Here is a 14126-nt window from a genome sequence, read left to right as displayed (position 1 = left end):
AAAAAAAGCTCATGTGCGCCTACATCTGTTAGTCTTAAAGGTGGCACAGGACTCTCTGTTGCTTTTTACAGATCCAGACTAACACAGCTACCCCTCTGATACTTAGCTTAATCAAGATTTATCTCAATTACCATCAGCGGTATTACACATAGCTTTTATTTTAGATTTTAGCAATAAAATAAAAATAAAATCACAAAACAAAACCAACCAAACAAGTTAGTGTGATCACTTAAAAATGTGCTACTTTAATTTTTTTGATTCATGTTCCAGGATATTAAATGTACATATATTAAGATTTTCTTTACAATACCATTTATCTTTTCTATAGAAGGCTCTTTTGATTAGCAACCCCCTCCCTTGTTTTGTAACCACACAGTTTTTAATATAACCCTTGTTTAGTAGTTGCACCTTTACCCTGCACATTTACCTCTCAAGCTTCTGGGGAAAATAATTCTATTCAATAGATCCCACTTTCTTTTTCTAGCTGTCTTTGATTTAAACCCATAGGAGAAAGAAATTACATTTACTATAAAAGATAGTTTCTAAAGGAAACTATATAATATCCTATCAGTTGCTGAGTAGATAATGATGCTTGAAAATGTAAACTACAATATGGTTCATTAAGATGGTCACTTATCCTGAAAATGACAGAATAATAATGTGTTAACAGTGACCCTTCACCCTGCTTGAAATAATTGTTTGAAAGCTTAAAGTGTGATTTTATTCTGAAAAGTGACTGTATAAGTGACAACTTCTGGCTGAACAGGTCTGTTTCTTCTGTGCATTTAGAGTCATACCTACTGACTTGAGTGACACATACATTTTTACCTCTTTTATACTCTTATTATAGCCCTGCACAGCTCCACAGCTAATAAAGATTTCACAGGTTCCGTTTCTTCTTGTGTACCATTAACATACTGTCCAACTGCGGCTTGGACTGCTCTGTGGTTTTGAACTCAGTCCCAGGGACTCTAAGTGCTGCCCAAATCAGCTGTTGAGGAGTGTCGGTTTTTTAAAGTTATGTACATGCCACTAGACGGCCATGTACAGAGTAGGAAGGCAGCAAGCTGAGTGCAGCTTCCTGTGGCTTCCTGCATCCAGGACCAAATTAAGTTAATACAGGGCCCTCTTCTGGTTCCACCCTTATGGCCTAGCACTCCCCCTGGAGTGAGAGGGACAGGCATCCCTCCTCATGGCAGTAATGTTAGAGGCATATACAGGCCAGTTGTGTTCATTAGGTTGCCCAGAGACTGACTCTGCTGCAGACCCTGATTCCTGACAGTACCCATCCCCTTGAGGGCACCTCCTAGGGGACTTAGGGCCCAGTTTCTCACAGTACTTCTGATGAAACCCTCACAATAGATCGTCTCTACCGGTTCCCAATGTTGCTCCTATAGGCCATTCCCTTTCCAGTCTGCCAGGTATTGCAGCCTTCCCCTAACTCACTGAGAGTCCAGGATTCACTGGACCAAGTATTCCTCCTGTCCGCAGACTATTATAGGTGGCAGGTTTTAGTGGTTTGGGTATGGGTTCTTGGTGAAGGGCTTTAAAAGTGAGATGTGAATGATGGAGTGGATCTTCCAGGATATGAACAGCTGTAATCTGAAGGCCACTGTGTTTACCTGTTCTGTAATCTTGAAGGGGTCCAGATTGTTGTAGTCTGGTTTGGTGGATAGGTGGCTTGATTTAAGGTGCTGGGCAGAGAGTCACACCTTCTCCCCATGGCCATATTGGGGGCTGCCTGACAGTCTAGTATTGCATGGAGTTTATAGGCTTTTTTGGTAGACTGCAAGTGTTGTCTGATCTCCTGGTGCACCTGGTGTAGCTGGGAGGCTAAATCTGCAGTGGTCATGAGGAGGTAACTTAAGGCTAAGCTGAGGTGGAAGTAGTGGTGAAAGCCATCGTTCCCAAGGAATGGGCTATGTTGGGCTGAGACATGGATTGCATTTGTGATATGCAAATTCTGTGTAGCACAGGCTGGGTAGCCAGTCATTCTGGTAGTTACTTAGACAGCAGATTGACACTCTCTGTTTGCACATTAGTCTGTGGGTAACAGGCAGATGAGGTGAGGTACTCAATGCCAAGGAGTCTGAGAAATTCAAACCAGAGTTGAGAGATGAACTAGGATACCAGTCTTTTTTGAACAGCTCATTAATAAGTGGTAAGAAGTACTGGTTTTGGATTGTAATCTTCTTTAGAGTTTGGTAGTCAACACAAGGCTGGAGGAAGAGGCCTTTCTTCACCACAAAGAAGATAGGGGCCCCACTGGGGACAAGGAGGGTCTCTGCAGGTTTTCTGCGAGTTAGCTCCAGCGGGCCTGTAGTTCCAGTTTGGAGAAGGAGAAGATGTGCCCAAACGGAACCTCTGCTCCTAGCTGGAGGTCAATGGGGCAGTCACAGCTGCAGTAGAGCAGTAGGGTGTCTGATTTCTTTGTGTCAAACACATCCCTCCTGTAAAAACCTGAAGTGCATCTTCAACTATGCTCATGACTCGGGTCATCAAAGATCACCCTCATAGCTTTAACAAAGTCTCAAATTGTGCTAGTAGTGGGCTTGATTTTTCCAGGAGCAGAGACACCCACATCAGGGCCTCCCCCATAATCAGGCTGATATCATTCCCACCTGGATTTGGTCAGTGGAGTATGACTATGGGTGTAGGAGAAATAGGGTCTGATGCTGATTTAGGAACCTACAAAATTTGTGGTGATTGCCATTGAACTTGTTAGGCAGAGGGAGGTTGGGCTTGTAGGAAGCAGGGATTGGAGCTGAAGGCAGGATGGCTTGAGCTTGCAGGATTGCATTCTGCACCTCCAGGATGGCAACCTGGGCTTGCAAGGTCTGTATGGCTTCCACTGTCTCCATCAGAGATATTGACCTTTGTAGGAGCCATGCTCCCCATATCAGCTTTAGTTTCCTTATTGTTGGTGTCTTTTGGGCTGCTCAAACTGTCAGAGTCTGGGCCATGGGTGGTGTTGCCTAGTGGTTGGAGCAGGAGCCTGTAGCCAGGAATAAGAGCCCAGGATCAGAGCTAAAGTCAGAGGCTAGGGACAGAGCTGAAATCAGAAGTCAGAACCAAAGGTCAGAGTTGGGTTACCTGGCATGAACCAAGGCAGGAGCAGGACTGGAACAAGTTGGGGCAAGGCTAGGAACAAGCAGGCACAGGAGTTGTCGCAGCTATAGATGAATGCTTTAAGCAGACACCAAGCTGCTGCTGGGTTTAAGAGCTGGTCTGCTGATTTTTCCCACCAATTAGACAGTGTAGCCAATCAGGCAGCCTACTACAAGATATCTGTGCTCATCAGGTTGGCCAGAGACTGGCTCTACCACAGGCCCTGATTCCTGTCACCTGTCTGCATGCTCTACCCAATGCCAGCTCTCCATTAGAATACCTCCAGCCAGCACAGTGGGAGCACGAGCCTCTTTAATACTTCAGTAAAAGGGGACAAAACTGAGTTGGGTCGAAAAAGGCCCAATGTTGTGAGGATCACAGGCAGAAAAATAACAATCACAGAAGAAAGGGAAAAAGACCTAAATATTGGAGAGAGAATAGGATCTTAACAGCAGGAGAGAAAAATAGACAATCTCATTGGGAGGAGAGAAAATGATGCTTTCAGTAGGACAATCCCCAGGCACTTTCTAAGAGGGGACAAAAAAGGAGAAAAGCCCCATGTGTTCTCAGGGGAAGGCTCCTGGGGAGAAAAAAAGACTTTCAGTCTTCCCCCTCCAGAGAAATGTAGTGTTGGAGAAGAAGAAAGAGGTATGCCATTGCCCCATTAAGATCTCATTATTAGAATAGGCCTGCCATCCTGCCATATGAACAATCTTGAGAGGGCTTCTCTTCCAGAAGACATCCACTGGTAGGGAAAGCTTATACCTTCTCTCCTATACCCCTAAAGTCCTCGGTTCAGTGTGAAAAAGAAAATAATGAATATAATAATATGAAAGGTACAAAGTTTTGGGGGATGAATATACTGTAGCTATTAACACTACAGTATTTTAAAGGTACTTAATACAGAAAAAGTCCTACAATAGGGTTAAATTCTGTCCTCAAATGTTCATGAGCAACTCCCACTGCCTTATCCTAGAACAAAATTTGGGCAATTTCATCTCCTATATTACAAAGTTCTGTTGGAAAGAGCCCTCCATATTGATAAATTTCAGTCTCCATGCAATATCTGGGCATAGATTAAAAAAGAGTTGTGATTAATCACAGTTTTAATCGCACTTTTGAACAATAATAAAATAGCATTTATTTAAATATTTTTGGATGTTTTCTACATTCTCAAATATATTCATTTCAATTACAATACAGAATATATAAACTATTTTTTCTTGGACAAGAATCACCTTTTCTGAAACTCCAAAATGACTCAATAAATTTTCTCCAAATGAAAAAATGAAATAAAGACTGACAGGATAATCTGAGAAAATCCACAGAATCCCCTGAGGTGATGCTAGTATTAATACATTTAATGCAAATGGGAACAGCTTTCACAGCTTTCACCAGTTGGCCTCCTTTTTATCAAATCATAATCAGTGAAGTATCCGTACAGATGTTTGTGGATAGATATATTATTTTTCAAGTTTGAGTCAGTGAACTATATGTACAAGTCTGTGTATTTTATATATGCATTTTAAAAATGTTGGCCAGTAAGAGATTTACATGGATTTATCAAGGGTCAATAAAACCACTCAGGCCAGATTTCATAACATTTTGTATTCCTAAAGCATTTGAACATCTAAGCATACTGTCAGCAATGTTAATACTGATTTTGGCACTGACCCTGCAATCAGATTTCTGTGTGTGAACCTTATGCTACTGTGGAGGCCTGTTGAAGACAGTGGGCTTCAACAGAGATGGAAGTGTCAGCAGATCTGATTGCCAGGACCCGGCTTTAGTAGTTATTTTTTCTACAGTATATTTTTAGGAAAAATGAGGGACTCTAGGTGCTGAATGTTTGTGCATGTAGAAACTGTTTTAGATCAGACAATTGTCGGAGAAAAAGAGAGTTCTCACTCTCTTTTTCGGGTGCAGCAAATCAGATACTTTACTCTCAAGCAATCTACTTCCACACATTGTACTGCTGAGAAGGGTTAAAAGAACAAGTGGGCTATTAGACTGTAGAAGTCTAACAGGTAGTTTGAAATTCCTTCTTTTTCATGCTGAAAGTCTGTTGGGTTCCTTTCTGAACACCATTAGTGGATATTGACTTAAATAGGACTAAACCTTCTACACTACACAAATAGCTCAAGTTACATCCAGATTGCTGAATCTCCCCCTCCCCCCTGCCAGTAGTTTTTCTCCTGAGTATTAGAACATTTTGTAGGGATAATGGGTGGGGAGGGAGACTAACCTCATCCATTATATGGTAATGGAGGTCCAAGGTTATCTTTTACATCCGTTACAGGTAAATAGAAACATTAAACAGATATGCTGCAGATATAAATTGAAGACTGTCAATGGGGAGCAGTTTTTCACTCCTATTGGCCTGACATTCCTAAATGTACCTAAAAAAGTGTTAATTTAGCTAAAGGAACAATACAACATTTATTCCATAGAACTGAACATTGTGGTGTCTTTTAGGAACAGATGACATATGACTTGAGTTTATCATAAAAAAAACACCCTGATACTTTGTATATGTATCTGTCTTTTGTGTCTGCGTGAACTGTCTCATATATGATGGTATGGTAGATTGTAAAGGTTTCACCAACATAAGTTAGTGATTTCTGCATTACAAGTGGCCTATACAGGTCATCCCAAATGAGGGCCAGTAAAACAATTACATCACTAGATCATTAACTATTCAGTATATGCTCATATATTTTACAGAAAAACAGATTTAGAAATATGAGTTTTTAAAATTATTGGTACTTTTATTCATCTTGTTCCATCTGTAATGCCAGGTATGGGTGTGTATGTATATGTATATTCGGGCTGTCAATTAATCACAGCTAATGGATGCAATTAACACAAAACAAATTAACTAGATTAAAAAAGAGTTGTGATTAATCACAGTTTTAATCGCACTTTTGAACAATAATAAAATAGCATTTATTTAAATATTTTTGGATGTTTTCTACATTCTCAAATATATTCATTTCAATTACAATACAGAATAAAAAGTGTACAGTGCTCACTTTATATTATTTGTTATTACAAATATTTGCACTGTAAAAAAGATAAACAAAGGAAATAGTATTTTTCAATTCACTTCATACAAGTCCACTCAGTCCTACTTCTTGTTCAGCCAATCGCTAAGACAAACAAGTTTTTTTATATTTACAGGAGTTAATGCTGCCTGCTTATTTACAATGTCACCTAAAAGTGAGAACAGACATTCTCATGGCACTGTTGTAGCCGGTATTGAAAGATATTTACATGACAGATATGCTAAATATTTGTATGTCCTTCATGCTTCAACTTGTAGGCTTTAAAGTTTTACATTGTTTTGTTTTTTTTAGTGCAGTTATGTAAAAAAATAATTCTACATTTATAAATTGCATTTTCACAATAAAGAGATTGCTCTACAGTACTTGTATGAGATGAATTGAAAAATACTATCGCTTTTGTTTCTTTTTTACAGTGCAAATATGTGTAATAAAAAATAATAATATAGAGTGAGCACTAGACATTTTGTATTCTGTGTTGTAATTGAAATCAATATATTTGAAAATGAAGAAAAACATTCAAAATATTTATAATAAATTTAAATTGATATTCTGTTATTGTTTAACAGTGTGATTAAAACTGTAATTAATCACAGCATTTTTTTTTAATCTTGAATTATTTTAAATAGTTTGACAGCCTCTCTCTCTCTCTCTCTCTCTCTCTCTCTGTTTTGTACAATTAGAGTTCATAAAGGACTATTAGTAACTTCTGCAATTATATGAACTAATTGTATAGTTTTAAACTTTTTGAGGCAGGGACTTTTGTGTTTGCATAGCACTAGCATATTGTGGTACTGTTGGAAACAGATAATTACTATTATGTATGCCTTTTTTACCGGTAGCACCCACAGTGTAGTAGGTGCTGTGCAAACATAAAGGCCTGATCCTACATTCCTTAGGTTATTAGCACTTTCCACATATAACTACTAATAAATAAAACTGGCTGGGAAATAAAATTTTTGATTCATGAAAAATTTCAGTATTTCAGAAAAAAATAATGATGAATCAGATGAAAACATCAAAATTTTTCATGGGACTGAAATTCTGAAATATTTTGTTTCATAAACACCAAAATAAAATATGCTCCTCAGAATCCCATGTTCCATAGCAGCCTGCCTGGCAGGCTGGTGGAATGCCAAGTTTCCTATGCTCCACAGACTCAACTGGCCAGTCAGACAGATGGCCTGCTAGGGAGTTGGCTGTCTGGAAAGCCAACCAGCCCAGCAAGCCAACCACCCAGGGAAATGGGCAGCCCTCCCACCTGCCTGTCATGTGGGAAGCTGAGGAGCCAGCCAGCTGGCGAGCTGTCTGACTGGGGAGCCAGGAAGCCCATCCACCCACAGGGTGGGTAGGCCAGAGAGCTAGTTAGTTGGGAAGCCAGCCAGCATGGAAAGGCAGCCAGTCTTTCCCAGTAGAGCTGGGTGCCTGGGGCGCTAGGGATCCGTGGGAAGCCAGCCTGCCAGTGGGACTGCCAGTGAGCCTCGGGAGCTGGGTGAGATAGTAGGAAGCCAGCCTGCCTGTGTGCCTAGTTTCCATCAAAAGTTTCAAGGGAAATGACATGATCCTGCAGAATATTTCAAGTCCATCAAATCAGCATTTTTTGATAGAAAACTGTTCAGTTGGAAATGTTTTGACCAGCTCTATTACTAAAGTTATCTACGGTAGTTATGTGTATCAGAAATAGTGTTTTTCATCCAGGGTGGTGTGTTTTTTTTATATATTTATTTTAAATATTTTTAGAATGAATTCTGGAAATGAATATAAAAAATCTTACACCTCTCTTTAAGGGGCAACCGTTTTTTACAATTACAGGAGGAGGGATAGCTCAGTGGTTTGAGCATTGGCCTGCTAAACCCAGGGTTGTGAGTTCAATCCTTGAGGGGGCCACCTAGGGATCTGGGGCAAAATCAGTATTTGGTCCTGCTAGTGAAGGCAGGGGCTGGACTCAATGACCTTTCAAGGTCCCTTCCAATTCTAGGAGATAGGATATCTCCATTTCCTCCCCCCCACCCCGTCCTCCTGCTGCACAGGTCAATATATCTAATGTGCTTTGCCTTTAAGAAATCACCAAGTTCTCAACCCTGTCAAGCTCATGGATTCTCATTAGCTTCCGTAATCCTTACGGGAAAAGTACCATATTTTTATTTTCTCTGGAATCCAGAATCTTTTATTTTTTTATTGTGTTCCTTATTTCTTAGATCAGTACTTTTTTTATTCCTAATTTCTCCTGAATGTTTTTCTTCTTTGCCAGAATAAATTTGTTGTATTAATTTTTTATTTAGTTATATATTTTGTAAAGACGGAACCAAAATATTTTAAAGTGTATTAAAAGTTTTATTTGATGTAGTGTTATTGCTCTCAAAGGTCGCCCTTCAGCAGTCCATTTCTTTTCATCAAAGCAATTAAGCACATACTTAACTATTTTGGTATCAGATCCTGTGCTTTTAAGTCAATGGGAGCTTTACCATTGATTTCAGTGGCCACAAGATCAAGCCCTTGCTGAATAGGGATAGACTGGTGTATGTGCTTGTCAGAGCCTAATTTACTGTATCACACTCAGATTAGAAATTGTTGTTCTTTATAACCAAAACTCAGATTGTATGTTCAGTAACTGCTATCTCTATAATCTCCTCATGATGCGCAGAAGTGCAGAATTCTAATTCATGCCTGCATGAATATCAATATAATTTGTCTTATTTTAACATTGAAAAAATAACAATAATTTTGAATTTTGAAAGATTCTCAGGCTGATGTATAGAGGAAAATCTAGCAATTTCAAGCAAATATTGGAATATGTATCAACTATACCTGACATATTTTTTTCTCCAACTCTTTTCAGAGCCAAATTTTGTGTCATCCTATGACATTGGAAACTTCACCTATTTCTTCTTCCGAGAGAATGCAGTAGAGCATGACTGTGGAAAAACAGTCTTTTCCCGGGCTGCTCGGGTCTGTAAAAATGATATTGGGGGCAGATTTTTGCTGGAGGACACCTGGACAACCTTTATGAAGGCTCGTCTAAACTGCTCTCGCCCTGGAGAAATTCCGTTTTACTACAATGAATTACAAAGCACTTTCTTCCTGCCAGAATTGGACTTAATCTATGGGATCTTTACAACTAATGTGTATGTAACTTACATAAAATTTGTTACTTTTTCTGTTATGTTCAGAGTCAAGTCTAAGGTGCTCAAGCTCCCTTCAGGTTCTACATGTGGAAGGGATATTATATAAACAGATCATCTTGTACTGAAATATTTTGACGATCTGCTCTACTAGTTCAGACCAGTGGTCCACCTAGTCCAGTGTCCTGTCTCCAACAAATAATGGTTAACGCCAAATGCTTCACTTAGAGGTTGCTGTAGGAAATGCAGAAGAAGGAAGGATGCTTACTCTTTCCTACCAACAGTGCAGTCTTTGTCTTTATGACCTGTTTTGTCATCTTGCTCCTTTAAATGTAAACTTTATCCACTTTGTGGATCCCAGCAAGCGGAAAGGTCAAAAGGCAAGAAGCTCTTCTTAGTAGAGTAAAATGTGAAATGTATTTCAGGGGGAAAACATTTTAATTATAATTGTCATAGAAGAACCCACAGGAGGGGGAAACTACTCCAGAAACCACAGGAGGTTGATCTCATGGAGTTGGAACCCCATTCTTCTCTCCAAGTGGAGGGGCCTGCAGTTTCATAAAGTGGTAAATTTGCATGGTCTGCAGATTTTGAGAAGCTGTGAGGGAAGCAGAGAGTGGACCTGCTGGTCCTGGGTCATTCCTATGGATGGCCCTGCTCTCTGAGGCTACTCTTTCCCCATTAAAACAGGCTTTATTTGAAGACTTGCTGCCACTAGCTAGTTTCTGCAGTGGCTGCCCATTATATTGTGTCCAAGGAGGATAGACGCTGCAGAGAGGAATTAACTGGAGCTGGTCAGGAAATTTTTCACAGACATTTTTGTGGAAGTTTTCCTACCAGCTCTAGGTTTCCAGAAACTCCCCATGCTTTAATCCCTACATGCTTTCCTCCATAGAGCTCCATCCCTACAGTGCGATTGTGGAGAAGCTATGTGGTCTCCTAAGGAGGACAAGAAACATGCCCCTCTTCATCAGTGTAAATAGAGGGGACCATTAGGACCTACTGGGATGCACTTAGCACTCCACAATCTGGGCATTTCAATTACAGTGATTTTGGTTTGGATTACCTGTAAAATTGCCACCTATTGAATGAAAATGTTTCTCTTTGTAAAGATTAAGAATGACAGCACCATGCCCTCCCCACAATTCATGTAATGTGACCACTAAATCCAATGCCATGGCTGCTTCGTGAGCAGACTGTCTTTCAGACAATCAGAAGCTACGAGTTAGGTCCTTAATGGGCTCCAGGAGATCCAGAAATGATGAGAAGGTTGCCTGTTACAGTAAATCAGATGAGGTTTTAGCATACTTGAAGTTAATTGCCTGTGTACAAATGGATAATATGAAACTTACTTTCATCTACTAGTGTTTTTTTGTTTTTGTTTTTGTTTTGGGTTTTTTTGCAATAAGCTTAACAAGCATAAGTAGTCAAATTGCTTTTTGGCCATGGTTGTAAATCTGAACTGCTACACTATTTGTTCTGTTCTTGGCAGGTCTGATCCCTAGGGATTATTTTCTCTTCCTCATACATTTGAACAATAACAATTTGAAGCTTAAACAGTAGATTTGCTTTCTAAAGCCTTGTTTAAACAACAGAGTACGTTAGAAGAAATAAATGCTATGTGGATCACTTGTCAGCACTTTTGCCCACAGTGGAAGTTTGTGTAACTGTCTGCCTGCTTCATTATCTATCCATTTATCTAACATTGTGAAAAAAGAACAAATCAGGAGTTTAATTCTATGAGTTATGTGTATTGTTAAAAGAGTAATTCCAAACCTTAATTCACTGTTAGCTGTTGGGCATTCAATTTATTTTGCTTCTGTTAAAAGCATTTTTATAAATATTTTAAAACCCCCAAATACTGCAGTTCTTTTTGGAGTTAGTTTTATTTATGTTTTTATGCGAACACAAAGTTGTAATTTGCAGCTGAGTCCCATTTTAGGCATTCTCACAGTTACCGTATACAGATCTATATTGTTTACACTATGAAGAATTAGCACACTGTTGTACTTTGTCTCATTTTCAACATGAAAATAAGGGAATGTTATAGCTGGGTTGGCCAGGGTTTAACTCTTTGAGTCAGTGAGTTTAAGTGTTCAGTTCAAGTTACCTCCTTATGGGCTTATTTTGCCAGCCAGTGGGCACTTGTTGGGCATAGTGATAGTGTTATGTGGAAGATGTGGGCTTGAGTGCAGATCTCCTGGTTTCTGATCCTGCAAGAACTTGGGAGTATTTCAAAGGGAACAGACTTAGTCCCTGTCACAATACAACTGGCTGATTAGAAAAGGAGAAATATTGACGGATAGTGAGATGCCCTTCTTATTTGGAAGAATGGTGGCTTTGATGCATGAAATGACATATGTAAAAGAACAGGATTGGGAGGCAGGAATTCCTTAGTTTCAGTCCAAGCTCCCTCAATATTCTGGACGAGCCACTTCACTCATTTTTAGTTTTCCCATCTAAAAAGTGGGGATGATGATACTTTCAGTGTGTGTCACACAGAGGTGTAGTAAGAATGGCTAGTTAGTGTTTATAAAGTTCTTTGAAGATGAAGAGCTTGATTGCAGTAGGATTTACTCTCCCACCCTCGGCTGCTAGGCCAGGATAGCTTTTAAGTCCAACCAGGATGCCCGTGTGTGCTGCTGTGAGCAGTTGAATCCTGGCCCTGACCACTTTCTGGCTGGCCCCACCCATGTTGTGAAGTACTAATGCAGAGTTAATAAGGGGAAATGTTACTTTTGCAGACAGTTAATTGATTCCTTGATGTCTTTATTTATCTTATGTTTTCACTTTGTTTTGCAGGAACAGCATAGCTGCCTCAGCAGTTTGTGTTTTCAACTTGAGTGCCATAACTCAGGCCTTCAACGGACCATTCAAATATCAGGAGAACTCCCGCTCTGCCTGGTTGCCTTATCCCAATCCCAACCCTAATTTCCAGGTACTTACACAGAAGGGGAGGGCACTAGTCCTCAACAGTCTTCTTTAAAATGTAGCACAGTTTAAAGGTATCCAAGTACAGACTGTGAGACAAGTCATTGGAGTTCTGTATCTGGAGCCAGTCCAGTTACCGGGTAAACAAATCTATTTAGATGGATATCAGTGAAATGAGCTGCACTGTATAGAGATTGGTTCACATTACGAAACAGTATCATTGATAATAGGCACAATATATCCTTCTGTTACATTTTGCCCAAATTAGCCAAAGGAAGAAAAGACAACTTAAGGACAATATTGTGTAAAACTGGTGAGCTTTTAAAAACAGTATTTACTGGGACACTTTTTGTCAATTTATGTCAATATAATTTTACATCCCCTGAAATATGATTTTTGTGAAATTTTGGGAGACTGAAAGTTATTCACAGGAGTAGGCAAAAAAATGGAATAAGGCACTTTTGTATAAACGTTTTCACCCCTAAATTTGAAAGAGAAGGATGAGCTCCTCCCCTGCTCAAAAATTTCTAGACCGTGTGGCCTTTGAGGGACGAATCCTCCACTTCCCAGATTCACAAAAAGTGTCTTTTCAGTTTTTCACAACATCCAGAACATCACATGGAATTCCATCCAAAATTTTACAGTTTTTAAAGTTTATTCTGTTTTATAAGAGTTTCATGAAAATAAGCAAATTTTGACACCCCCCCCCCCAAAACATGTAACAAAGACACATACACACACACAGTTTTAATACCAAATCTGGGAGATAGGAATGTGATATTACTAGTACAATAAAAAGCCCTGATTCTGCCATTGCATCCAATGCATCTCCATGAAGTCACATTATCTTCAGTTAGGCTCTGTGTGGGCATAGGGGTCCACCCACCCAGACCAGATTGGATGCTCCAGGCCCAAGCTTGCATTGTATTATAGCTGTGCTTCTTGATACATGAAAAACTAAAGTTCCATCTGTCTCATCAAACTGTATGTACACAGTAGAGAGAGATTAGAGATCTAGCACGCTGGCTAGGATGAACTCAAGGCTAATTTTATATTCCGTTGACACAGATTCTCATCTCCTTGCTCACTGCTCTCTTGTGGGCACTTTAAATATTCACAGCTAATACCACATCCCCCTTTCTGAAAACAGAAGCATGATAAAACCTTTATATTAAACAAGTTTTAACAGGAATAAAATATCAAAACTAAACAAGAATTGACATCCCTATGAAGGACAGGGTAGACTGCCTGAACCTTCAGCCTTTTGGCAGAGATTTATTCTGCCCTTTTAAGACATTTGGCTACTAGTCCTCTGACTTTCTTGATTTCTCAAGATCTTATGTAATCCTCACGAAGACAGGAGGTCATCTTTCCCTAGCTGGATATCTCCTTGCAGGAAGAAGATCTGGAAGACACAGGTAGTGATCAGGCTGTATTGTACGTTCTCTTGGTGATGCAACAAGATGACACCGGTTCTGATGATGATTCCTGTTAGCACCCTAACAAAGTAGGATTGAGGTGTCCAGACACATGCCTGCATTGTCCCCCTTTCCTAAGAATCTTTCACCCAAATGTGATCTCCTAGTTTCTGTTCTCCCAAGGATTTGACTCTATAGTGCCTGTCAAAGTTCCTCTTCTGATGGGTATTATCTTGATCTTCCTTCTCCTGTAGTTTGAGAAGTCAGGCCAACAAGAATCTAGTTGGGAAGAGATGGTTGGGATAGTGGACATCAATTTGCTACAGGTGTTGAGCCATATATGAACAAGACAAGATGAGAATCTGAGGATTTAGAAAGAAGTTGTTTTATTTTGTTTTTAATGTGTGTTCTGCTTCACCATTACTCTGAGGAGACTGTGGGCTAGATTGACATGAGTGAAAGCATAAATACCTGAAACCTCTTAA

The 14126-nt window shown here is 39.7% G+C and overlaps 1 protein-coding gene across 2 annotated transcripts in view; it reads left to right on the top strand.

Moving 5' to 3' along the window:
• The window catches only part of SEMA5A (semaphorin 5A), a 635888-nt gene that overhangs the window by 391193 nt on the left and 230569 nt on the right, over positions 1–14126 (top strand). For both annotated transcript variants that reach the window (XM_034761526.1, XM_034761524.1), the window contains exons 8-9: positions 9010–9295; positions 12095–12230. In XM_034761526.1, the coding sequence (XP_034617417.1) occupies positions 9010–9295; positions 12095–12230 (422 nt within the window). The remainder of the gene's footprint in view (positions 1–9009; positions 9296–12094; positions 12231–14126) is intronic.

This window comes from Trachemys scripta, chromosome 2, assembly GCF_013100865.1.
Source record: "Trachemys scripta elegans isolate TJP31775 chromosome 2, CAS_Tse_1.0, whole genome shotgun sequence".
Taxonomy (NCBI): domain Eukaryota; kingdom Metazoa; phylum Chordata; order Testudines; family Emydidae; genus Trachemys; species Trachemys scripta.
This window is presented reverse-complemented; position numbering and strand designations above follow the sequence as displayed.